The sequence below is a fragment of the Neoarius graeffei genome, chromosome 4 (assembly GCF_027579695.1).
Source record: "Neoarius graeffei isolate fNeoGra1 chromosome 4, fNeoGra1.pri, whole genome shotgun sequence".
In the NCBI taxonomy this organism is placed as follows: Eukaryota; Metazoa; Chordata; class Actinopteri; order Siluriformes; family Ariidae; genus Neoarius; species Neoarius graeffei.
Genome location: NC_083572.1, coordinates 113,597,860 through 113,623,858, shown reverse-complemented (window position 1 = coordinate 113,623,858; position 25,999 = coordinate 113,597,860). Strand labels below are relative to the sequence as shown.

Genomic DNA, 25,999 nt, shown 5'->3' with positions numbered 1-25,999 from the left:
GATGTTCGGGAATCAGACACAGTCTCAGCATTTAAGTCTAGGCTGAAAACATATCTGTTTAGTCAAGCCTTTTGTTAATGGTGTTTATGAGGTAAAGGAGTAGGTCTGGAGGGTCCTCAGACATAGAGTGTTTTGGTAAACTGGGATGTATGGATGCTGTCAGTCCCCACTCGCTTGCTCACTCGAGTTTGTTGACGGTGCAGTGGCTGGCTGCTTTATGTCCCGGGGCTCCCTCATGCCTGTGTTACCTTCTGGCTCTCTCCTTTTAGTTATGCTGTCATAGTTAGTTGCCGGAGTCCCTGCTTGTACTCGGTGCAATATGTATACTGTTCCTACTTATTCAGGTGACATTGGGCATACCTAACCACCTGTGTTTTCTTTCTCTCCCCCCCCCACTCCAAATCTGTCCCTCTGAGTTACATGGAGTCAACAGGAAATCTTTTGGTGGAGACGGTGGGGACCTCGACTGGCTATCGTAGCCTGCAGGGAATCGGCCGTCAGACATTCTGTCGCATGTCCCAGACCCGGTGAAATGTAACTGAATTGTCTTGGCCAGGCCTAAGGGTCCCATCTGCATCTCATCATTGCTGAGGAGTGTGCTCCCATCACCCAATCTAGCATCCAGCCAGAGCAGGTCATGATATATTTTTTTACCATATTAACATGCCATTGTGTGTCATGCCTGATGTAAAGACTCTTGTCTCTGCGAGCCTACCACACAGATTTAATACTTGTCATTTTTAGGGCATACCTAACAACATGTTTTCTTTCTCTCTCTCTCTTCCCCCCCCCCCCCCCCAATCTGTCCCTCTGAGTTACATGTTGATCCTGGGATTGAGATGCTGGCCTCTTCTGCCCCTCGGACCTGCTTGATCCATCCTGGTGCCCTGTGTCTGGTCGGAGTTTTATCGCCCCACTCCTGTGAAGGACGGCCCCATGAGGACAGTTGAGGGTTATACCTGTTAAAACTGTTAATATTATAGTCAGGCTGTCTGTTGTTGCCCAAATGAGGATGGGTTCCCTTTTGAGTCTGGTTCCTCTCGAGGTTTCTTCCTCATGTCGTCTGAGGGAGTTTTTCCTTGCCACCGTCGCCACAGGCTTGCTCATTGGGGATAGATTAGGGATAAAATTAGCTCATGTTTTAAGTCGTTCAAATTCTGTAAAGCTGCTTTGCGACAATGTTTATTGTTAAAAGCGCTGTACAAATAAACTTGATTGATTGATTGATTCACCAGAGTTCCCAGTGATTCTAGGTCTTCCTTGGCTTACCCGCCACAACCCTCACATAGACTGGGTAACAAGCCAGGTTGTGGAATGGGGCCCTGCGTGCCATGCCTCTTGTCTGCTCTCTAGCTCTCCTGTGTCTCCTGCCGAGCCCCCTGATCTCACCGAGCTATCTCAAGTTCCCACAGAGTACTGGGATTTGAAGGAGATATTCAGCAAAAGCAGGGCCGCCGTTCTTCCTCTGCACCGGGCCTATGACTGTGCCATCGACTTGCTCCCTGGGACTACCCCTCCTCATGGCAGACTGTTTTCCCTCTCTCAGCCAGAACGCAAGGCCATGGAGGAATACCTCAAAGACGCCCTGGTCTCTGGGTTCATTTGACCCTCCACCTCACCTGCTGGTGCCGGCTTCTTCTTTGTCGGCAAGAAGGATGGGGGGCTCCGACCATGTATTGACTACAGGGGCCTGAACAAGATCACTGTGTGCAACCGATATCCCCTTCTGCTGATGTCCACAGCATTCGACCTGCTCCAAGGCGCCACCATCTTCACCAAGTTGGACCTACGGAACGCATACCACCTCATCCGTATCCGACAGGGAGACGAGTGGAAGACTGCCTTTAACACCCCGTCTGGGCACTACGAATACCAGGTGATGCCCTTCGGACTCACCAACGCACCAGCTGTTTTTCAGGCCCTAATCAACGACGTCTTGAGGGACATGATTAACCTGTACGTTTTTGTCTACCTCGATGACATCCTTATCTTTTCCAAGACCGTGCAGGAGCACTGCCATCATGTCCGCCAGGTTCTCCAGAGGCTGCTATAGAACAATCTGTTCGCCAAGGCCCAGAAGTGCGAATTTCATGTTCCCGAGGTCTCCTTTCTGGGTTTTATTGTATGGACAGGCCAACTCCAAATGGACCCAGCCAAGACCCTGGCCGTCCGGGACTGGCCCACTCCCAAGTCCGTCAAAGAGGTTCAGCGGTTCTTAGGATTTGCTAACTTCTACCGCAAGTTTATCAGGAACTTTAGTTCTGTAGCAGCACCCATGTCGGACCTCACCATAGGGACAGGTGGATCTTATGTCTGGTCTCCTCAGGCGGAAAAGGCGTTCAAAGATCTCAAGCACCGCTTCTGCACGGCACCCATTCTGGTCCTCCCGGACACCTCCCAACCATTCATCGTGGAGGTGGACGCCTCGGACAGTGGTGTCGGCGCGGTGCTCTCTCAATGTTCGGAAGGAAAGCTGCACCCCTGCGCATACTTCTCCCACCGCCTGAGTCCTGCGGAGTCCCGGTACGATGTGGGGGATCGAGAACTGCTAGCAGTCAAACTGGCCCTTGAGGAGTGGAGGCACTGGCTGGAGGGAGCGCAACATCCATTCCTGGTTTGGACGGACCACAAGAACCTGGAGTACCTCCAGCAAGCCAAGAGACTGAACCCACGACAGGCTAGGTGGGCCTTGTTTTTCAGTCGGTTTGACTTCACCCTATCGTACCGCCCCGGCTCCAAGAACACCAAACCTGACGCACTGTCCAGGCTGTTCTCTGCCACTAACAGGGAGAGTGAAGTTGGGCCTATTATCCCTGTGTCCCGGATTGTGGCCCCTGTCTGCTGGGGTATTGAGGAGGCCGTCTGACGAGCCCAACGCCAGGACCCCGGTCCTGGGACGGGGCCACCGGGCCTCTTGTACGTCCTGCATCAAGCCCGGGCCAAGGTTCTCCAGTGGGGTCACTCGTCCCCTCTCACCGCCCACCCGGGAGCTCGAAGGACCCTGGACTTTTTGAGAAGGCGCTTCTGGTGGCCTAGCATGGAGAAGGAAGTGAGGTCATTCGTCCTTTCCTGCGAAGTGTGCACCAGAAGCAAGAACCCACGACAGCACCCCCAGGGTCTCCTGCATCCTCTGACCATTCCCCGGCGTCCCTGGTCCCACGTGGCAGTCGACTTCATCACGGGTCTCCCCGAGTCACAAGGTAACACTGTCATATTGGTCATAGTTGACAGATTCTCCAAGGCCTGCCGCTTTTTACCACTGTGCAAGCTCCCTTCTGCTCTTGAAACTGCTAAGCTATTATTCACTCATGTCTTCCGAGTCTTTGGTCTCCCGCAGGACATCGTCTCAGACCGAGGGCCCCAGTTCTCCTCCCGAGTGTGGCACGGGTTCTGCAAGGTCATCGGAGCCACTGCCAGCCTCTCCTCTGGGTTCCACCCACAGTCCAATGGCCAGACGGAGAGGCTCAACCAGGACCTGGAAACCACCCTGCGAGGCCTGGCTATGGATAACCCGACATCGTGGAGCACCTGGCTGCCATGGGCAGAGTACGCCCACAACACCCTGCAGTCATCGGCCACCAAGCTGTCGCCATTCCAGTGCCAATTCGGGTTCCAGCCACCTCTGTTCCCGGACCAGGAGGAGGACGCGGGGGTGCCCTCGGTCAACCAATATGTGAGACGGTGTCGCAAGACCTGGAGCAAGGTCAGGAAGACCCTCATCCAGACCTCCAGAACCAACCAGACTCCGGCCAACCGCCATAGAAGACCTGCCCACGCCTTCCGCCCTGGGCAGCAGGTTTGGCTGTCCACTAAGGACCTTCCGCTGCGGGTGGAGAACCAACCGCAAGCTTGCTCCTCGCTACACTGGCCCCTTCAAAGTGGTGCGCAGGGTGAACCCTGTCGCCTACCGGCTCCAGTTGCCCCGGACTCTGAGGATCAACCCCACATTCCATGTTTCCCTGTTGCGGCCCGTACTTACGTCCACGTATGCCCCTGCCCCTAGGAACCCCCCACCCCCCCCGCATCTTCCAGGGTCAGACTTTGTTCACCGTGCATCGCCTGCTTGACTCCCACAGGGTCCGCGGCGGGCTTCAATATCTAGTAGATTGGGAGGGCTATGGCCCTGAGGAATGCTGTTGGGTCCCTGCCCGGGACATTCTAGATAAAGGACTATGCCAGGACTTCCATTCGGCCCATCCGGATCACCCTGGGAACGTCAGGAGACGCTCCTAGAGGGGGGGGGTCCTGTTAGGACTGGGACTGTTTTGGCCTCTCGAGGCCGCTGTTATTTCCATCTTGTCATGTTTGTTTTGGCCTCTAGAGGCCGCCACTGTGTTTTTGTGTTTGTCTTCATTGCCTGTTTCCTGCCCCGCCCTGTTCCTTAATTAGTGTGTGTATAAATACCCCTCTGTTTGTTCCCTTGTCATGGAGTCTTTTTCCTATGCTATGCCTGTTAGTGCTAGTTCCCTTTGTTCCATGTTCCTTGCCTGTGTCTTTGTGGTTTTTGTACTTTGCTTTCTTTTTGGGCCTTTTTGAATTTTGTTTGTACCATTTTTGAGCTCTTCTGAGCGTTTGCATTTTTGCCTTTTCTTTTCTTATTTTTGGACTTTGAACTTTTGGATATTTTTTATTTTCCCTTTATTTTCTGAGCTTTTGGATTACTTTTGTTTTTTGCCGTGGATTGTACATTTTGTAAATAAACTTTTTGATACTTTTCTACTTCCGCCTCACGCCTCTGCACTTGAGTCATCCCCCTGGTGGCCTAGTGGGGGTTTGCTGGATTATCACACCAGCGAACCAGGTCTGAATCCCAGCAAAACCCTAACACCCCACTCACACTGCAAGTAGAACTCACGATCTCCCAGTCAAGAGGTGGACATGTTAACCAGTAGGCCAACTCAAGGTTCATGATGACCATGAAGGAAAGAAAATATCAGGCACATATCATCTATTCAAAACTTCCACATATGACACATCGATGAAGAAAATGGTGAATGGAGATGGATTTCGACGGAATCACTAACAGTGAATTTGCAGAGGTTTTGCACAGAGAGCTAACAGCGTAGCAGTCACAAACAATGAACCGGCTTGTAGGAAAGGTGAGTCGGCCCCTTTAATGCTTTGTTTGATTGAAATTGCAAAAAAAAAAAACAAAGCAGGAATGTTTGTCACTGTAATTTTTTGTATGAATGACATCATGAACATTGCTGTAAATTTTCCAGAAGTAAAAAAAAAAATCATTTTTTGCTTTCTGAAAATTACAGTTAGAGAAACTTTTGCATCCATAAAGGTTCAATCTGTCGAGTAACACAGCATTGCATATACGATTTTACACAATGTTTTAGATTTTTTTTTTTTTACATTTTCATTCTTATCACTAATTAGAAGTATCCTGCAGAAAATGTTGATTGTTAATTTGCACTAGAAGCACTGGCACACATTCTTACTTTTACTCAGGAGCTTTTTACTTTTTCTTCTCTTCTTCTTCTTTCTCCTCTTCTTATTATTATTATCCTAAAGTTTTTTAGGACACTATTTCTCCCTCAGTTTTCAACCAATCATCACCAAATTTCAAATGAAGAATAACTCTGGGCTGAATGACGTTGCTATGACTTTTGGTGCTGATCTGGATCACTGATCCGAAATGATCCATAAAAACAGGATATTTTTCAATCACCTATAACTCTGTCAATTTTCATTATTTTTTCAATCAGTTTTTTTTTTTTTTTAATTTTGTTCAGGGTGGCAGGGCGCAACTTTTTCTCACCAAGCGTTGTTCGCTATCTCTTACCGTTCCGGATCTACCGGTATAGGGTACGATGATCAGACATCCTGGTTTGTAACAGCTAGTGTAAATTACTGTGACTTTAGTTTATGTTGTTGGATTTGTTTCATGTAGTACTGAAAAAAAAGCCATAAAAGAAACAGTGCATAGTGTTTTCTCAATTAAACGATAAATAAATGATTTTCCAACAAACTTTTCTGTCAAAGAGTTCTCTTTAGAGTCTCAGTGAAATAAATATCATAAATCTACTGACTAATAAACACGATGTTTTGATTTAGTATGCAAATTTATGCATATGCATATACTATAATATAAAAAGCCCTTATTTGAGTAAATAAAATGTAATTTAATATAGATAAACGTAATGCCAAGAGCACATCTAGGCTCCAAATAAAAACCACAAGCTTGTGCATGTACCTACAGGATATTTATATATACACTCACTGGCCACCAGTGTTGCCAGATTGGGCGGTTTCCTGCTCAATTGGGCCTTTTCAAGTGTATTTTGGCAGGTTTTGAATGTATTTTGGGCTGGAAAACGTCAGCAGTATCTGGCAACACTGCTGGCCACTTTATTATGAACACCCATGCATACAGTACATCCACCTGCTGTTTGATGCTGTTCTCTAATCAGTCGATCCCTTGATGCATAAAATCATGCAGATACAAATCAAGAGCTTCAGTTAATGTTCACAATGTTCAAACATCAGAATGGGAAAAATTGTGATCTCAATTTCTGTGTGACATTCTTTCACTGTGGCATGGGTGTTGGTTTGAGCCAGATGGTTTGAGATCTCATCTCATCTCATTATCTGTAGCCGCTTTATCCTGTTCTACAGGGTCACAGGCAAGCTGGATCCTATCCCAGCTGACTACGGGCGAAAGGCGGGGTACACCCTGGACAAGTCGCCAGGTCATCACAGGGCTGACTCATAGACACAGACAACCATTCACACTCACATTCACACCTACGCTCAATTTAGAGTCACCAGTTAACCTAACCTGCATGTCTTTGGACTGTGGGGGAAACCGGAGCACCCGGAGGAAACCCACGCGGACACGGGGAGAACATGCAAACTCCACACAGAAAGGCCCTCGCCGGCCACGGGGCTCGAACCCGGACCTTCTTGCTGTGAGGCGACAGCGCTAACCACTACACCACCGTGCCGCCTGGTTTGAGATGGTTTGAGTATTTCAGAAGCTGCTGATCTCCTGGGGTTTTCACACACAACAGTCTCTAGAGTTTACACAGAATGGTGCGGAAAACAAAAAAAGATCATGTGAGCGAGTGACAGTTCTGTGGGTGGAAACAAATGCCTTGTTGATACAAGAGGGTCAGAGGAAAATGGACATTTTGTAATTCGAGCTGTTCTGCCAGGAAGGATATAGTAACTCATATAATCACTCTTTACAACCATGGTGAACAGAAAAGCATCTCAGCATGTAACAGAAAGCAGAAGAACACATTGGGTTCCACTCCTGCAGCCAAGAAAAGGGATCTAAGAATCAACAACAACAACAAGTTCCTGTTAAAGTGGCCGGTGAGTGTATGGTTCCATGTAGCCTGAACTTACAGTATGTTGTCTGTTTGTGTAATTGCTATAGCAGAGCTCCTGCAGAGCCCCATAGGCGTAGAGTGTGGATACATACCGGAGCTTTTTTATTTTATTTTCTCTCCTTTTTTTATTCTAATTTTTTTCTTTTTTCTGTGTTTGGTGTTTGTTTGAGTGTTTTAGTCCGCCGGTTGTGGTGTAGCTCTGGACCCAGTTTTGGGCGTCGGTTCCGTCCAGGCCTTGGATCGCTGTGGGTGATGCCTGTGCTCCCAGCTATGGACTGCAGTGAGCCCGTTGCTCATTTTAACATCGTGGTTGTCCAGCGCTCTGTGCTTTAGTACTTGGCATGATGTTCCGAGCAATGTTGCTCGGTGGCATCACAGCAACTGTGCAGGCGGTTTGGGACATACCAGCGCTCTGCATGGCAGTGCTTCTGTGCTCGCTTTGTGGATCCATGGCGTGGTGTTTGATCAATGTTGCTGGCAGCGTCACGGCGGCTGTGCTGGAGATGTGGGATTTGTTTTCGTGTGCCTTTTGGTGGGACTGTGGCTGCTACACCACTGGAATGATATCCTGACCCCTATTTGGTGGACTTTTTTTTTCTGCCTATTATTGTAAAGCAACCTTGGGTTTTGAGAAAGGCGCTATATAAATTGAACATATTATTATTATTATTATTATTATTATAAAGAAACCCATTGAGTTGTTTTCTGATGGATTCGGTCCTGTGCGTGCCTCCACCATACCAGTGTTAGTAATTACCAGTCCTACACACCGCCTAGGTGGCACGGTGGTGTAGTGGTTAGCACTGTCGCCTCACAGCAAGAAGGTTCTGGGTTGGAGCCCAGTGGCCAGCAAGGTCCTTTCTGTTAGGACTTGGACTGTTTTGGCCTCTAGAGGCCGCTGTTATTTCCTTTTCGTGTCATATTTATTTTGGCCTCTAGAGGCCGCCACTGTTCCTGTGTTTTGTGTTTTTTTTTGTTAATTGCCTGTTAGTCCTAATTATCTTCACCTGTGTCCTTAATTAGTTTGTGTATTTATACCCCTGAGTTCAGTCCTCTTGTCACGGAGTCTTTGTGCTGTTATGTTTATCTCCAGTTTCCTTTGTACTGTGTTTTGTGGATCTTCTGAGCTTTTGCATTTTTGCCTTTTTCTTTTTGAATTATACTCTTTGTTTTTGTTTTTTTTGTTTTGCCTTGGATTGTATATAGTGTACATAGTATAAATAAACCTTTTGTTACTTTTTCTACTTCCGCCTCACGCCTCTGCATTTGAGTCATTCCCCTGGTGGCCTAGTGGGGGTTTGCTGGATCATCACACCAACGAACCAGGTTCGAATCCCAGCAAAACCCTAACAGAAAGACTCCGTCATGACCGACTCAGCAGAGGCTGCTTCAACTGTCTACCCGGCCAACCTTCAGGGAATTATGGCAGCTTTGACACGCTTCGGAGCGACCATGGACGCTCATGGACGTACGCTCACCAGCCAACGTGAGGCCCTTGCTCGCCACGAGGAACTGCTTCAGCAAATTGGGAAAACCCTGGCACAGCTGACATCTCTGCCTGCATCTCCTGATCCAGTTCCTGATCCAGCTCCTGCTCCAGTGCCTCCTGCCATGCTGCCTTCTTCACCTCGCGAACCCAGCCTTCCTGCACCACAGAGGTATGACGGCAAGCACAGTGAGTGCCGAGAGTTCCTTACCCAGTGTCAACTCACCTTTGAGCTTCAGCCTACCACCTACACTACGGATCGCCGCAAGATTGCCTTTGTGATCACCTTATTAGCTGGTAAGGCGCGAGCCTGGGCTATTGCTATCTGGCAAAGACAGGGACCTGAGTGCTTTGATTTCCAGCTGTTTTCTGAAGAGATGCTTTGGGTCTTCGATCAGGCAGACATCAGTACCGACGCAGCCCGAAAGCTCATGTCCATCCGGCAAGGAGGAAGCGTCGCAGATTACGCCATCTCGTTCCGAACACTCGCAGCAGTAAGTGGATGGAACGAGACTGCCCTGGTGTCAGCCTTCCACCATGGTCTGTCTGACCCCATCAAGGACGGTCTGGCCTCTATTGGATGCCCAAGTGACCTCGAAACCCTCATCTCACATGCTATTCGTCTGGACAACAGGATGAGAGAACGCCACCAAGCCTTGAGCCCCCCCAGCCTCCCTACCTCTACCTGGAGACCGTCTACCTCCTTCAGTGACTGTCCAGAACCCATGCAAGTGGGTCGTACTCGCCTCTCCGCATCTGAGAGGGAGCGCAGAAGGAGGGACAAGTGCTGCATCTACTGTGGCAAGCCTGGTCACTTCCGAGCATCATGTCCCGAACTCTTGGGAAAAGGACCGCCCCGTCCAGCCGAGGGAGGGTTGTGACGGGGCCTACCCTCTCTCCCGGACTCCCTGGCCAAGGAATCTACATCCCGGTCTCCATCTCCTGGGGTGAGTCTGTCCACTCTTGTCAAGCTTTGATAGACTCAGGGGCGGCTGGGAACTTTATGGATATTCACTTCGCCCAAAGCATCAATATACCTACTGCACCTCTTGAAGTCCCACTGTCTGTGTCTGCCCTCGATGGCCAAGCGTTAGGTGATGGAAGAGTCACCCAAGTTACTTCTCCAGTCTTCCTCCAGTCTCAAGGTCACAAGGAAGAAATATCCCTGCACCTGATTCCTTCACCTGAGTTCCCAGTTATTCTAGGCCTTCCTTGGCTTACTCGCCACAACCCTCGCATAGACTGGGTAACAAGCCAGGTTGTGGAATGGGGCCCTGCATGCCAGGCCTCTTGTCTGCTCTCTAGCTCTCCTGTGTCTCCTGCCGAGCCCCCTGATCTCACCGAGTTATCTCAAGTTCCCACAGAGTACTGGGATCTCAAGGAGGTATTCAGCAAGAGCAGGGCCGCCGTTCTTCCTCCGCACCGGGCCTACGACTGTGCCATCGACTTGCTCCCTGGGACTACCCCTCCTCGTGGCAGACTGTTTTCCCTCTCTCAGCCAGAACGCAAGGCTATGGAGGAATACCTCAAAGACGCCCTGGTCTCTGGGTTCATTCGACCCTCCACCTCACCTGCTGGTGCCGGCTTCTTCTTTGTCAGCAAGAAGGATGGGGGGCTTCGACCATGTATTGACTACAGGGGCCTGAACAAGATCACTGTGCGCAACCGATATCCCCTTCCGCTGATGTCCACTGCTTTCGACCTGCTCCAAGGCGCCACCATCTTCACCAAGTTGGACCTATGGAACGCATACCACCTCATCCGTATCCGACAGGGAGACGAGTGGAAGACTGCCTTTAACACCCCGTCTGGGCACTACGAATACCAGGTGATGCCCTTCGGACTCACCAACGCACCAGCTGTTTTTCAGGCCCTAATCAACGACGTCTTAAGGGACATGATTAACCTGTACGTCTTTGTCTACCTCGATGACATCCTTATCTTTTCCAAGACCGTGCAGGAGCACCACCACCATGTCCGCCAGGTTCTCCAGAGGCTGCTACAGAACAATCTGTTTGCCAAGGCCCAGAAATGCGAATTTCATGTTCCCGAGGTCTCCTTTCTGGGATTTATTGTACGGACAGGCCAACTCCAAATGGACCCTGCCAAGACCCTGGCCGTCCGGGACTGGCCTACTCCCAAGTCCGTTAAGGAGGTTCAGCGGTTCTTAGGATTCGCTAACTTCTACCGCAAGTTCATCAGGAACTTCAGTTCTGTGGCAGCACCCATGTCAGACCTCACCAAAGGGACAGGTGGATCTTATGGCTGGTCTCCTCAGGCAGAAAAGGCGTTCAAAGACCTCAAGGCCCGCTTCTGCACGGCACCCATTCTGGTCCTCCCGGACACCTCCCAACCATTCATCGTGGAGGTGGATGCCTCGGACAGTGGTGTCGGCGCGGTACTCTCTCAACATTCGGAAGGAAAGCTGCACCCCTGCGCTTACTTCTCCCACCGCCTGAGTCCTGCGGAGTCCCGGTACGATGTGGGGGATCGAGAACTGCTAGCGGTCAAACTGGCCCTTGAGGAGTGGAGGCACTGGCTGGAGGGAGCGCAACATCCATTCCTGGTTTGGACTGACCACAAGAACCTGGAGTACCTCCAGCAAGCCAAGAGACTGAACCCTCGACAGGCTAGGTGGGCCCTGTTTTTCAGTCGGTTTGACTTCACCCTCTCGTACCGTCCCGGCTCCAAGAACACCAAACCTGACGCACTGTCCAGGCTGTTCTCTGCCACTAACAGGGAGAATGAAGTCGGGCCTATTATCCCGGTGTCCCGGATTGTGGCCCCTGTCCGCTGGGGTATTGAGGAGGCTGTTCGACGAGCCCAACGCCAGGACCCCGGTCCTGGGACGGGGCCACCGGGCCTCTTGTACGTCCCACATCAAGCCCGGGCCAAGGTTCTCCAGTGGGGTCACTCTTCCCCTCTCACCGCCCACCCGGGAGCTCGGAGGACCCTGGACTTCCTGAAAAGACGCTTCTGGTGGCCTAACATGGAGCAGGAAGTAAGGTCATTTGTCCTGTCCTGTGAGGTTTGCACCAGAACCAAGAACCCACGACAGCGTCCCCAGGGTCTCCTGCATCCTCTGACCATTCCCCGGCGTCCCTGGTCCCACGTGGCAGTCGACTTCATCACGGGTCTCCCTGAGTCACAAGGTAACATGGTCATTTTGGTCATTGTTGACAGATTCTCCAAGGCCTGCCGCTTCATACCTCTGTGCAAACTCCCCTCTGCTCTTGAAACAGCAAAACTTATATTTAATCATGTCTTCCGAGTCTTTGGTCTTCCACAGGACATCGTCTCAGACCGAGGGCCCCAGTTCTCCTCCCGAGTGTGGCACGGGTTCTGCAAGGTCATCGGAGCCACTGCCAGCCTCTCCTCTGGGTTTCACCCACAGTCCAATGGTCAGACGGAGAGGCTCAACCAGGACCTGGAAACCACCCTGCGAGGCCTGGCTATGGATAACCCGACATCATGGAGCACCTGGCTGCCATGGGCAGAGTACGCCCACAACACCCTGCAGTCATCGGCCACCAAGCTGTCGCCATTCCAGTGCCAATTCGGGTTCCAGCCACCTCTGTTCCCGGACCAGGAGGAGGACGCGGGGGTGCCCTCGGTCAACCAATATGTGAGACGGTGTCGCAAGACCTGGAGCAAGGTCAGGAAGACCCTCATACAGACCTCCAGAACCAACCAGACTCAGGCCAACCGCCATAGAAGACCTGCACACACTTTCCGCCCTGGGCAGCGGGTTTGGCTGTCCACTAAGGACCTTCCGCTGTGGGTGGAGAACCGCAAGCTTGCTCCTCGCTACATTGGCCCCTTCAAGGTGGTGCGCAGGGTGAACCCTGTCTCCTACCGGCTCCAGTTGCCCCGGACTCTGAGGATCAACCCCACTTTCCATGTTTCCCTGTTGCGGCCTGTACTGACGTCTACGTATGCCCCTGCCCCTAGGAACCCCCCACCCCCCCCCGCATCTTCCAGGGGCAGACTGTGTTCACTGTGCATCGCCTGCTTGACTCCCGCCGGGTCCGCGGCGGGTTGCAATATCTGGTGGACTGGGAGGGCTATGGTCCTGAGGAGCGCTGCTGGGTTCCTGCTCGGGATGTCCTGGATAAAGAACTGTGTCGGGACTTCCATTCGGCCCATCCGGATCGCCCTGGGAACGTCAGGAGACGCTCCTAGAGGGGGGGGGTCCTGTTAGGACTTGGACTGTTTTGGCCTCTAGAGGCCGCTGTTATTTCCTTTTTGTGTCATATTTATTTTGGCCTCTAGAGGCCGCCACTGTTCCTGTGTTTTGTGTTTTTTTTTGTTAATTGCCTGTTAGTCCTAATTATCTTAACCTGTGTCCTTAATTAGTTTGTGTATTTATACCCCTGAGTTCAGTCCTCTTGTCACGGAGTCTTTGTGCTGTTATGTTTATCTCCAGTTTCCTTTGTACTGTGTTTTGTGGATCTTCTGAGCTTTTGCATTTTTGCCTTTTTCTTTTTGAATTATACTCTTTGTTTTTGTTTTTTTTGTTTTGCCTTGGATTGTATATAGTGTACATAGTATAAATAAACCTTTTGTTACTTTTTCTACTTCCGCCTCACGCCTCTGCATTTGAGTCATTCCCCTGGTGGCCTAGTGGGGGTTTGCTGGATCATCACACCAACGAACCAGGTTCGAATCCCAGCAAAACCCTAACACCTTTCTGTGCGGAGTTTGCATGTTCTCCCTGTATCTGCATGGGTTTCCTCCGGGTGCTCCGGTTTCCCCCACAGTCCAAAGACATGCAGGTTAGGCTAATTGGTGGGTCTAAATTGACTGTAGGTGTGAATGGTTGTTTGTCTCTATGTGTCAGCCCTGCGATAACCTGGCGACTTGTCCAGGGTGAACCCCGCCTCTCGCCCATAGTCAGCTGGGATAGGCTCCAGCTCGCCTGCGACCCTGTAGAACAGGATAAGCGACTACAGATAGTGGATGGATGGAGTGCAGAATCATTCACTTATTGGATGTGTTGTGGTTCCTACCTTTTTAATTATGAGATTGTTTTGAGAGCCCTAGTGGCCTAGTGTAATGAGTCCAGGCTATTGGGTCACTTCCTGCTTTTTTCCGGCTTGCTGACACTGATGTGCTTCGGTGTATCTGTAGATTTTTTACATACCTCAAAGCAAAAGCGTTTTAACCTGCAAACAGTCCAAATGAGCACCTGCTTTTGGAATTTTCTGCCCTGACAACAAGATGAAGAGCCAATTTCCCTTGTTTTATGTGGCATGTGTGGTATTTTCTTTTCTGAACAATTTTCCAACTAACTTCTCTGCCAACATTTATGTCGAGGCCCCTCTGAGTCACTCACATAGACCTTCCCTATATCATGCTCAATACTCACATATGACTAAGTTGATGGGTTTGCTGAACTCAGACTGTGCTTTGGTCCACATATTTCTGTACCAGCAGACGAAAGCCGTCTCAAATTCAGGCTGCACTGAGACCGTGAAGATCACTGGAAGTGATGTTTGAAGTTTATAGGACAACAAGGGCAACGAATTGTTTGTGGCATCAGCTTGAGACAGGAGCACCTCTACAGGCTTCCTGGCGCTGTATGGAACTGTGCAGACCATGTTTATGCGCGAGTACAGCTTAATGGCACTCTGGTTCACTTTATCAAATGAAAGACTTGGAGCTGGGAGAAGTTCTGAAAGAGAAGACGGAGAGAGAGATGAAAAGAAAACTGTTCTCTTAATCTATTGTCATTTCTGCTTCTTTTTAATGCTTGAACTGGAATCAACATAAACACAAATCAACAGAAGACACAAAGGTTTCCTCACACTGTAAACCTTTTTATATGCTGAAGTACAAAAACATGAAATGTAATTTTTATTTAAAAATCATAAAGTACAGGTAGACCCTTTGACAGATGTGTGTCCATGTACTTCATTCCATGTTGGTTGGAAAACTTAAAGTTATACGTACAGGCACCTGTGAATGAGCTTTTATTATTCATCGTTTGCACATGACATCATAGCTAATTATGCATAAGGTTTCGAACCGGAAGTGGGCCATATAGAGATCTTGCAGTCACGTGACCGGAAAGTACACAACCGCCATCTTGTCGGTCAAAAACACCGCTGAACACTGCTGCACTCGTGTACAGAATGGATCAATTTCAACCGACGGACTACACGGCTCATTTTTCTAATGAACAGATAACTAGATATATGTCTAAAATAAACGATCTACAGATTTGTGACCCTTATGGCTTACCGGACGGAGTTTTCACGACCGGATTTTGAACTGCCAGCGGAATACCCGGACGTGTATAATTACCTCATTAACTTTCCCTTGCTATTCAGTGGTGAAGCACTGCATGCTTATAAATCTCTGGACAGTTATCTCTACAGAAATTCAGGATTTGTCAGCGACTCAGATGTGGCATCTTGTAAACAAGAATCCTCACTGGATGGGTAAGTCACTTAAGTATTGAGTATAGCACTGACCAGCCGATTATAGAATAGAATAAGGTAATTCCAAATCGTCCGTGTTGTTTACATGGATCTGGCGTTGGAGAGGTAGAGGCTTGGCAGTGGAGATTTGAGTGGCTGTTTTCTGAGCTTAGTCAACAGGCCGGCTCTACAGCCTCGCTTTTGCTTTGGCTCCCGGCGCCGCCTCCTTTGCTTTGCTTCCGATAACAATCCACGGAGACCCCGCTGGTCTCGCTATCTCGTCCGGAATGTTTTTTTTTTTTTCTCGTCCGGAATGTTGTGCATGCGATGGAAATCGCTACAAACCGTCATTTTCTGCTGGAAACCAATGTCCAGTAAGTCCATACGGTTGTAGTGGATATTGAAGTCCGGTACGGACGAACAACACGCAAAAATACACACAAAAAACATAAAAACCGTGCACAGGTAGGGAGAGCTTGTAGCCGCAGCCGTTGTAGTAGAATTGTATATAGTAGGGTTTTCCAGAAGAAAAGGTAGAAGTAAAAGCAGAAGTAGAACCAGAAGTAGAAGTAGAAGGCGGAATATGGCGTTTGACCGACACGATGGCGTCTGTCACAATCTGGATCGGCTGTGACGTCACATGCAAGTGCTCCATTGGAGGATATACACAAACTCACACAGCGCACATTTACTACAGAAGATATACCCGAGAGGTTGTTATGCTCAAGAATTCCTTTAGTTTCTTCACTATGCAGACTCTTTGTGCTGTAAGTGGATGTGGGTGCAACTCTATTTGAGACAAGGGGACTTACAAGTTCTTTAGAATTCCAGCAATTATAAATAATCAAGGAGAAAAAACAAGAGAACTGTCCACGGAGCGTAGACGTCACTGACTGTCCAACATAAACTGAGCTGATCTCAGTGATGAGGAAGCAAAAACCACACGAGTCTGCAGTGAACATTTTAATCAACGGTAAGTGCTACAAATGAGTTATTAATGAAAAATCGCAATATATAAAAAATACTGGATCGTTTAAAAGCCTGGTCGTACAGAAACTCGCCAAAATCATCGAACGTGAGCCGACAATCAAAGGCTACTACAATTATTTCATTTTAAAAACAGCTGTATGTAATTTTTGATGCTGCTGCTTTTATTTTGCTTTTTCTGTCCATTAGGGAAACCAGCTGACCTCTACAAGTTTACGGATCCAGACTGGGCTTCAACACAAAATACAGGCCACAACAAAATCAAAGATGGTACTAAAGCAGTAGCTCGAAATGCTCGGCTTACGGAGTGCAGAAAGAAATGCAAAATTATTGAAGAATCTTCCCAAATGATCACAGAATCAATTGAACAAGATTCATGTCAATACACTACCTCAAATCCTGCAGCCTCGTCACCCGGTGAGGGCTCGTTTATCACTAATTATATTATATAGTGTTTTAGAGACCTATCGTTTGAAGCAGTCAAAATGATTGTTTTAAAAATAGATCTGAGAAATGACTACAAGCTTCTAAATGTAACTCCTCTTTACCTTCCAGTGAGTTAAAATAAGTCAAATGAGTTGTGTTCTTGCTTGGAACGCTGTTTACAGATGCCATATTGTTTGATTGTATATCCTTCAACATGGCGGCGCTCAATGATGCAAGCAGTTTTAGTCTCGTGGTTGCAAACAATAATGTATCAGAGCGAGTGCATTAATATAAACCTGCACTACCGTCAGAGCTGCTGTTACAGGAAACTAATCAACACCTTCTGCCCAATCAGAATCCAGAATTCAAGTGCTTTAATCTGACATATTTTTATTAAAATTATTAAATGATTGTAAAATTAAAATCTGTAGTAAATGCTGGAAGAACTTTGATTCTTCCAGTGGATTGTGATTGTGATTCACATCTCTAATAAAAATGTAGTATTTTTCAGTGTAGGTGTTGGTTTTAAAAAAAATTCTTTAACCAAAAAAAAAAAGCAAGTAAAGCTGAGAATAAAACCATTTCTTACAGAGTCAGATTTTATACGAAGGGTTAACTCAACACTATGGTTCTTTTACATACAAAAGTAGTTTCGAAGGCTCTGTGATGTTTGACTTACCCTGAGACTCAGCCAGCCGAACAGCAAACACCACCAAACACAGCACAGAACACCGAACTAGGAAGTGAGAGAAAGACTGAACTTTCACACACATGAACAAACACTCGATCTTTTAGCATGATATCAAAAGGAAAAAGTTTGTGTTTTCATCTGGCACAAAACAGTAAGCATCACCATACTGTGCATGTATTTTTTTAAAAATCATTTTTAATACCATAATTTTAAAAATGGCAATAATTCCTAATTAAACTAATATCTAGTCCTAACCCTTAGACTGGACATGTTTTTAAAAAGCTGGAAATTTACCTGTGAACTGGTGGAGAGTCATTTTGCCTGCTGCAGTAGTTGAAAATGTGAGACGGTAAAAGCGTTAAAGAAGATTGCAGCACATGAGCTTGTGTCAACCCTGGAATTTCCCTCTGGTGAAAGTCCGTTGACCACACAGGATGTTCTCAGGTTTGTGGAACTTGACAGTTTTTGACATTTAAATACCGGTATACTGTGTTCATGTTAACTGTCGCCTCACAGCAAGAAGGTCCGGGTTCGAGCCCCGTGGCCGGCGAGGGCCTTTCTGTGTGGAGTTTTCATGTTCTCCCCGTGTCCACATGGGTTTCCTCCGGGTGCTCCGGTTTCCCCCACAGTCCAAAGACATGCAGGTTAGGTTAACATTGGACGGCCTTGGGCTGAAGTGCCCAAGAGTGGCAGCGCGCATGTACGCAGCAGCTTTGCTTTCCTGTGATTAACTAAATTTATTGTACAATTGCACAGCAAAATCCCCAGTGTTGAATTAACACCCAGAGTATTTATATATGTCCAACTGGTCACAAATTAACTCTGAAAGTGTTAATTCAACACTTTCAGAGTTAAGTTGTGACCAATTAGACATATATAAATACTCTGGGTGTTAATTCAACACTGGGGAGTTGGTTCATCTCAGCAAGTTTCAAGTCACCGCCTTAAACTCTCTAGCGCTCAAACTCGCGGGCGCAGGTCGCCGGTACGTTTCTGCTTGTAACTTTTGAACCGTTGGTCCGATTTTTGCAAACTTGGTATCCCTGGACTCCTTGGGCCAAGACGAATCCAGCGCACCCTCTGACAACATTTTCAACACTGGAAAGTTTTCCGCAATTTTGCATTTTGTGAAAATCACTTAAAATGCTTCTCCCCCCTCAATTTTTTACCCATTTCTCCCAAACTTGGTAGATGACACCTTTGGACTCAGCTGCACAATACAATTACCCGGTGTTCAGAATTTCGTAAGCGTGGGGCCGTGGCGGCCAATCAAAATTGCGCCCGCAGCTCTAGGTCGCTGGTTCATTTCTGTTTGTAACTTTTGAACCGTTGGTCCGATTTTAAAGAACTTGGTATCGCTGGACTCCTTGGCCGTTGCCGATTCCAGCGGACCCTAAGACCCTTTTAAGTCACGTGACCTTCGTAAACGCGACCACCATTTTGGACATGTAGCGGACTTCGGCTCGAATCAGTTTGAATGCGAGGAAGGCGACAAACGGAGAACATACAAGAAAAAGGAGCGAGATGCAGAAAACACCTTCGCTATCCAGCGACGTAGGGCATTTACAGGGCGAGCAGAGGGAGAGGTATTTTCAAAAATTGAGGTTAGCAGGCCCAATCCCAATTCTAATTTCTACCCCTACCCCTCCCCCTTCCCCTTCCCCTTGGCCCTTCCCCTTGAAACTGAGCTACAAGGGATAGGGCTTGAAATTCAACCCTTACGTATTGGGATAGCCCTTCAACGATCGCATACGTCATCACGTACCTCCGTCAGCGTTTACGTTAGCAAAACGCGACCAAATGCGTCATTGGCTGCGACCAGCCGCTACAGTCAGAGCCAGAGGCAGAACCAGAAATCTCTGCTGGCAGGGTGTAATTTGTTAACTAACACCACTGAATGGGATATCTTTGGCGCTTTGTGCACCACATCCGACAGAATGAGGTGTCAGAACACTCATGTAAACAATAAAAGCGAGAATAACAGAACAAAACGTACGCAGTAAAGCAACCGAAAACAATACTCACTCCCAAAGCTTTTTAGCAGCAGCTTGGATTTCAGAAATCGCTGCTCATTCTCAGCTCGAAAGCGAATCAAGCGGCGTGTTTCCTCTGGATAACAACTTAAAACACGTAAATAATGGAGAAAATACATTTATGACAATCTTTCGCCGCGGGAACCGCCATCTTTCTGAAATCCGCATGAAATCTTGCTGAAATCCGCATGGCATTGTGGGAAATCACTCAAACCCCTTCGTTCGGAGTCAGCTCCAGGAAAATCTCCGTTTGGAGGGGTACAGAAGCCCTACCCCTTCCCCTACCCCTCCGCGTTAACTGGGATTGGGATACCCCTACCCCTTCACGTGAACGCGCAAAATGGAGGGGAAGGGCCAAGGGGTGAAATGGGATTCGGCCTTAGAGAACGACGTTTACCATCACACTGCCCTGGCGCTGTGTACAGTTTCCCTTCTATGGTTTGTGCACTCACTATTTGCCATTACTTTCTCCAACCGTTGTGACAGATTACAGGGAACGGCCTGGATTTAAGAGACAAATACATGCTCCTCTTGTTTTGAACACTTATTTGTAGGCAGCGCTTAATTTGTAAAGTGGGAGGTCCCGGAGCGCAGAGGATGAGCGGCTCCGGTGCGGGAAAAAAGGGGGCGGGAGGGGAGGGGGGCGCGGCGCTGCGCTTCTGGGCATGTTTTGTAATAACACTGCAAATTAAGTTCATCTGCAGATATTTTGTGGATGTCGTTTCATGAGAGAAATCACCAACAAGACAGATATCAAAATCAGACATTAACACTAAATAAACTTGCATTTTTTTATTTAATTATTTGTTTTTTTTGTTGTTGTTGTTACATAGTCAAGAGAGGTGTCGGATCACTGGATCCAGTGTAAATAGCTGCCGGAACCAACGGCCGAGGTTCCGGAGCGCGCTCCGACTTGCTCCACCTCAAATGAAGCGCTGTTTGTAGGACACTGCCTCTGATCTGTCCTACAGTCTACCAACAGCAAAGGAACACAACGCTAGCTAATAGCTACTACAGAAGAACAGAGAGGTTACAATGGGTTATTTTAGCCTATTTGGTTACACACTCGCCGCCACAGAATGTTAACAGCAATGTAATGCCTTTTCTGGCTAATTTTATTCGTCTTACCTCCAACAAAGTGGTCACTGCACAAGCGCTGGTATGCCGAGGGAGGGCTGCCAATCTGTCCTGTTTATGGCCGCTATCCATCTTCTCCGTCGGGGTCCGATAAAATGATAACCCTTGCCTTGTGTGTTGATGTTACTACATCCAGGTGCACAACAATATAGTGGCATGATGGAAGTCTTGCTGAAAGTAAAAACTTTCTTTGCTGCCGTTCCTCAATGCTGGCTGTGTAAACTACTGGCAGTACACCTACATGTCCAAAGTAGCGGCCGCGTTTGTCGTGACGTCACGTGAAAAGGGTCCATTCTTCTATTCTCTAACAGGAAATACAAATGGCTATGAAGTCACTTTATAAGGTTATATAAATATGTCAATGGCCTAAAAAAAACAGTCATTAAATGTTTTTTTTTTCACAACAATTATAAATGTAAGCTCACATCCTGGAACAAATGCAGATATTCAGTTAATTCTACAGTCAAACTGTTTTGGCAGGAGAGATGTGTCTCCTGTATGTCTGTGCTTTAGTCATAACAGTCAGAGGTGGGGAGAGTAAAGAAAAACTGTACTCGAGTAAAAGTACTGTTACTTCATAATAATAATAATAATAATAATAATAATAATAATAATAATAAGGACTCAAGTAGACGTAAAAGTACTCATCAGAATAACGACTTGAGTACGAGTCAAAAAGAATCTCATAAAATGACGGCTCAGATCATGAGTAACTTCACATAATGACTTATTACATCTGTAATGTGTTGCAGGGCGGCACAGTGGTTAGCACTGTCACCTCACAGCAAGAAGGTCCGGGTTCGAGCCCCGTGGCCGGCGAGGGCCTTTCTGTGTGGAGTTTGCATGTTCTCCCCGTGTCCGCGTGGGTTTCCTCCGGGTGCTCCGGTTTCCCCCACAGTCCAAAGACATGCAGGTTAGGTTAACTGGTGACTCTAAATTGAGCATAGGTGTGAATGTGAGTGTGAATGGTTGTCTGTGTCTATGTGTCAGCCCTGTGATGACCTGGCGACTTGTCCAGGGTGAACCCCGCCTTTCGCCCGTAGTCAGCTGGGATAGGATCCAGCTCGCCTGCGACCCTGTAGAACAGGATAAAGCGGCTACAGATAATGAGATGAGATGTGTTGTATTTAAATGACCAAAATAAGCATTTAAAGTGCTTGTCTAATAAACACAACATAAAATCTGTGCATTCAAGGTGTATTCCTGACACACTGTCAGGAATAGGGGTACAGTACAAGTCCCTTTATGTCCCCCAAGGTATAATCTACACTAATATAGAAAAAGAAACTTTTATTGTCACATGCACACTTTCAAGCACAGTGAAATTCATCCTCTGCATTTAACCCATCTGAAGCAGTGAACACACACACACACACACCCAGAGCAGTGGGCAGCCACACCAGAGCGCCCGGGGAGCAGTCAGGGGTTCGGTACCTCGCTCAAGGGCACCTCAGCCCAAGGCCGCCCCACGTCAACCTAACTGCATGTCTTTGGACTGTGGGGGAAACCGGAGCACACAGAGGAAACCCACGCAGACACGGGGAGAACATGCAAACTCCACACAGAAAGGTTCGAACCCAGAACCTTCTTGCTGTGAGGTGACTGTGCTAACCACTATACCACCATGCCGCCCTAAGGCTCATTTTTGGACCTCAAGGTAACTATGTGTACCTTTATAGGTCAAAAAATGGTATATGTATGCTCTCAAGTAGTATACAAAGGGCACAAATGAGACCGTTAATGATGGCGTAGCTCACTCCGGCCCTGTCTAGTGGGCCACCTTGCGCAATAAATGTTGCAAGCTATATACACTATATACAAGCTGTATATAGAAGTGATATCCACCCTAGGGAATACCGACTTATTTACCAGAAAGAATCCAAAATGTCAAGGAATTGACCAAGAAGAAGCTATTTTTGTTGAACTGCTCATTAAGGCTTAATTAGTCCATAACTTCATTAATAATTGTAATTATGCAAATTTGGGTAGAAGCTATATGCACCCCAGGCAGACCTACCTTCCTACCAAAAAGAATAAAAATCGGTGAAGAATTAAGAGAGAAGAAGCGATTTTCATGAAATGTGGACAATGCCGGACAACACATGATGGGATAAATTCATCACCCATTGGCCCGATGAGCTGACAGGTGATGTTCTTTGTCTACAAAGTTAATGTGTGATTTAATTTTACACTGAGTTTACCTGTTTCAACTTCTCCACTCTTTTCACCTTCTGTCTCTCACTATAGTATCATTGTGTTGTTATAGATGGGGGACAAATTAAAGGGAAAAAAAACAATATGACATGTGGTTCTGCCATGTTTAGGGCACGATGAGGCTCCAGAAGGGTTTCAGTGCTCCTTGGTGTAGATCCTTCATCTCTGTGGAACTGTAATGGTGTGAAGAACCGTTCTCCTAAAAGACTGGTCTCAGCTGGTTTTGTGGTGATGATGATGATGATGATGAGGAGGAGGAGGAGGAGAAAGATGATGATGTGATGATGATGATGATCATTGCCTGACGTTGCTCTAAAATGTCCTGTATAGTTGAGATGTGGTGAGTGTAAAGGCCAGAGCATGAGATTTACACAAGTTTCATCCTCCACGCCCATCAGGATAGATGCGTTTCAACATAAGATGAAGGGGAAGTGAGAAGAACTCGTGGGGGAATCCATGGCCTAATGGTTAGAGAAGCAGCTTTGGGAACAAGATGTTGCTGGTTTGATTCCCTGGACCAGCAGGAATGGCTGAAGTGCCCTTAAGCAAGGCACTGAACCCCCAGCTGCTCCCCAGGCTGCTCTGGGTGTTGTATACATCACTCTGGATATTAAAAGTGTCTGCTAAATGTCTGTAATGTAACTACAGGAGTGATGTGCATTAATGCTACGTTCACATTAGCAGGTTTTTTTTATACTTCCAATGAGAAACAGAAGTAGCTCCTAACTTCTTCTGCTTCTTCTTCTTCTGGCTGTTCCCATTAGGGGCTGCCACAGCAGATAATATCCCTCCATCTCCTCCTGTCCTCCATATCTTCACCACATCCATAAATCTCATCTTTGCGCTTCCTCTTTTCCTTTTAATGCAACTTCTAACTCGTTAAGCAGAAATTCAAGAAGACACTAATCAGTGTGAAAATCGTTCTTTGATTTATGCGACATGCTCAGCTTTGTACAAGCTACATACCCTCACCAGAGACACCAACCATCTCTGCTACGTCCTTCCACACTTTATTTTGCTTTGTAATGTCTCTATACACATTTAATAACAGGTCTTAAAGGTGCCCTTCCACCAAAAACGTTTAATACTGGCTCTTTTTGAAATACCATAGTTCACTCCGAGTTGCATATGCATGCTGCATGTGAAAATGTAATTCTACTCCCATTCCCTGTATTAGCTTATGAAAGAAAACAGTCGGAAAAACGAGTGGATCAGAAAAAGCCATACGAAGTTACGTCACTTCGAAAATTAGTATTCATGGCCTCGCCCACCTTGGCTTGTGACCGCCCACAGGAGGAAAGTTTGGATTTAAGCGCAAGGAGAGATAGCAGAGCCCATCTCGTCAGTAGCTAACAAAGAGGACCTAACAGCAAGTTGAAAACATGGCTGAACAAGTTCGTGCCTATGTTATTTGTGGCAGTAACACATCAACGTTGCATTTCTTGCCCAAGATAGAAGAGCTGAAGAAGAAATGGTTGAATTTATCTTTGGAACGCCACCAGCGAAGTATAATGCAACGTTAGTACTGTGTTCTGATCATTTCAACCACAGTGACTTTTCAAACTTCGGTGCCTTCAGTAGTGGTTTTGCTTCGAGGTTGTTTTTAATACTTGGATCTGTAGTTAAGACGATCGATCACCAGCTCACAAGCTGTAAGCAAAACAAAACTTTTTGTTCGAAGGTTTTTGTTACAAAATAGCATGTTCATATTCTCCACGTTAGCATGCATGACATGGTCACAAGCTCGGCAGGGATGAGAGTTTTCCGCTTTTTCTGAGTAAAAAACGACCTTTTTATATTATGCCAAATCTGTTGAGAATTTTTTTTATTAATTTCGGGGGGTTGGGGTATGTTCCTTCATGCTGTTCAAACTTTATTAACTCCAACGATGTTTACACATTATGTGTAAGTCGCCATCTTTAGTCTCGTTTAAATCTCGTTGAATGTGATGTAAAATTCGTGTTATCTACATTGTTATTGGTCAAAACATCGATGTTGAGACCATAATAGCCAATCAAAACAGTTTTTACAAAGACACCCACATCCGCTTGTTCTGACCCACTGGAGGTAGCGTCACAGTGCTGTTAGCCAATCAGAGGTAACACGTTTACATGTCATGAATATTAATGAGTAAGAGCTGAAATCCTGTCGTTCTCTCCCCACCCACTCCTCCACCAAACTAGAACAGCCTGAAACAGGAGAACCACAGCATTTTTTTCACCAAAACTGGCTCACAGGGCATTCATTCATACTCGAGACCACCGCACAATTAATGAAAAAACGATGCAAGGAGACCTTTAAATGACAGGATAAGATCAAATAAAACCACACATAAGCTTTTCTACTGAACTAATTGCAGGTACAGACCAAAGTTGTGAGCAGAAACTTGAAGAGACATTGTTCAGATACGCAGATGATGCTGAAATCAGGGCTCGGTGTCAAGCTCACGCTCACTGGGGTGAATGTAGTGTGATGCTTCACTCTATTGAGTCTGTGTACCAGTTCATAATGGTTCAGTCTTGAGCATGCAGGATGTGCAGAACTCATACGAAGTGTTTTTCTAATTGTTTTTACACTTGAGCTCGATGAAATTCAATGGAGAGCAGTGATAAAGGCAGTGATAACATTTTATTGGTTATTAATTTAAAAAAAAAATTCCAAACTAATCTGTGCTTTATCTCTACATCTGTCCACCTTTGTGCTGCTGCCTTAATAGTTTTGCCCATCCCAGTTCTGACAAAGTGCAATTTTTATTTAGATCTGCATATCAATGTCAGGCATCGCTGGCAGCATTCCATCTATCATCTGTCTCAGCATTCCTCAGAACTCAGACCTTGAATCTGATTTCCTGGAACCTTATCAACTCATCTCTATTCTTTTCATTACTAGACTCCCATTTCGAGAGGATGTACCTTATAAGGTCACAGACTAAACATTCCTGGTGGAAAGCAGTTCAGTAATTCTAGCAATTTAATTAACTGTGTGACATTTTAACTTTATTCATGCACTTGTTCTAAGACATTACCTTATAAGGTAATAATAATAAAAAAATAGATTAGAAAACGGCGGCACGGTGGTGTAGTGGTTAGTGCTGTCGCCTCACAGCAAGAAGATCCGGGTTCGAGCCCCGTGGCCGGTGAGGGCCTTTCTGTGCGGAGTTTGCATGTTGTCCGTGTGGGTTTCCCCCAAAGACATGCAGGTTAGGTTAACTGGTGACTCTAAGGCCAAGTTTACATTAGACCGTATCTGTCTCGTTTTCT

At 46.9% G+C, this 25,999-nt stretch overlaps 1 protein-coding gene across 4 annotated transcripts in view; it reads right to left on the bottom strand.

Annotated features, from left to right (window-relative positions):
• si:dkey-195m11.11 (uncharacterized) overlaps positions 1 to 20,807 on the bottom strand; it is a 37,258-nt gene extending 16,451 nt beyond the window's left edge. Inside the window, exons 1-3 of one of the 4 annotated variants that reach the window (XM_060920235.1) lie at positions 20,517 to 20,807; positions 17,344 to 17,400; positions 14,198 to 14,503 (exon numbers count right to left, since the gene is read on the bottom strand). In XM_060920235.1, coding sequence (XP_060776218.1) covers positions 14,198 to 14,429 — 232 coding nt within the window. In that variant the 5' untranslated portion in view covers positions 14,430 to 14,503; positions 17,344 to 17,400; positions 20,517 to 20,807. Of the gene's footprint in view, positions 1 to 14,197; positions 14,504 to 17,343; positions 17,401 to 17,649; positions 18,126 to 20,516 lie in introns of those variants that run through there. The other 3 variants (XM_060920234.1, XM_060920233.1, XM_060920236.1) reach the window with 3 other exon arrangements.
• Between the last annotated feature and the right edge of the window lie 5,192 nt (positions 20,808 to 25,999).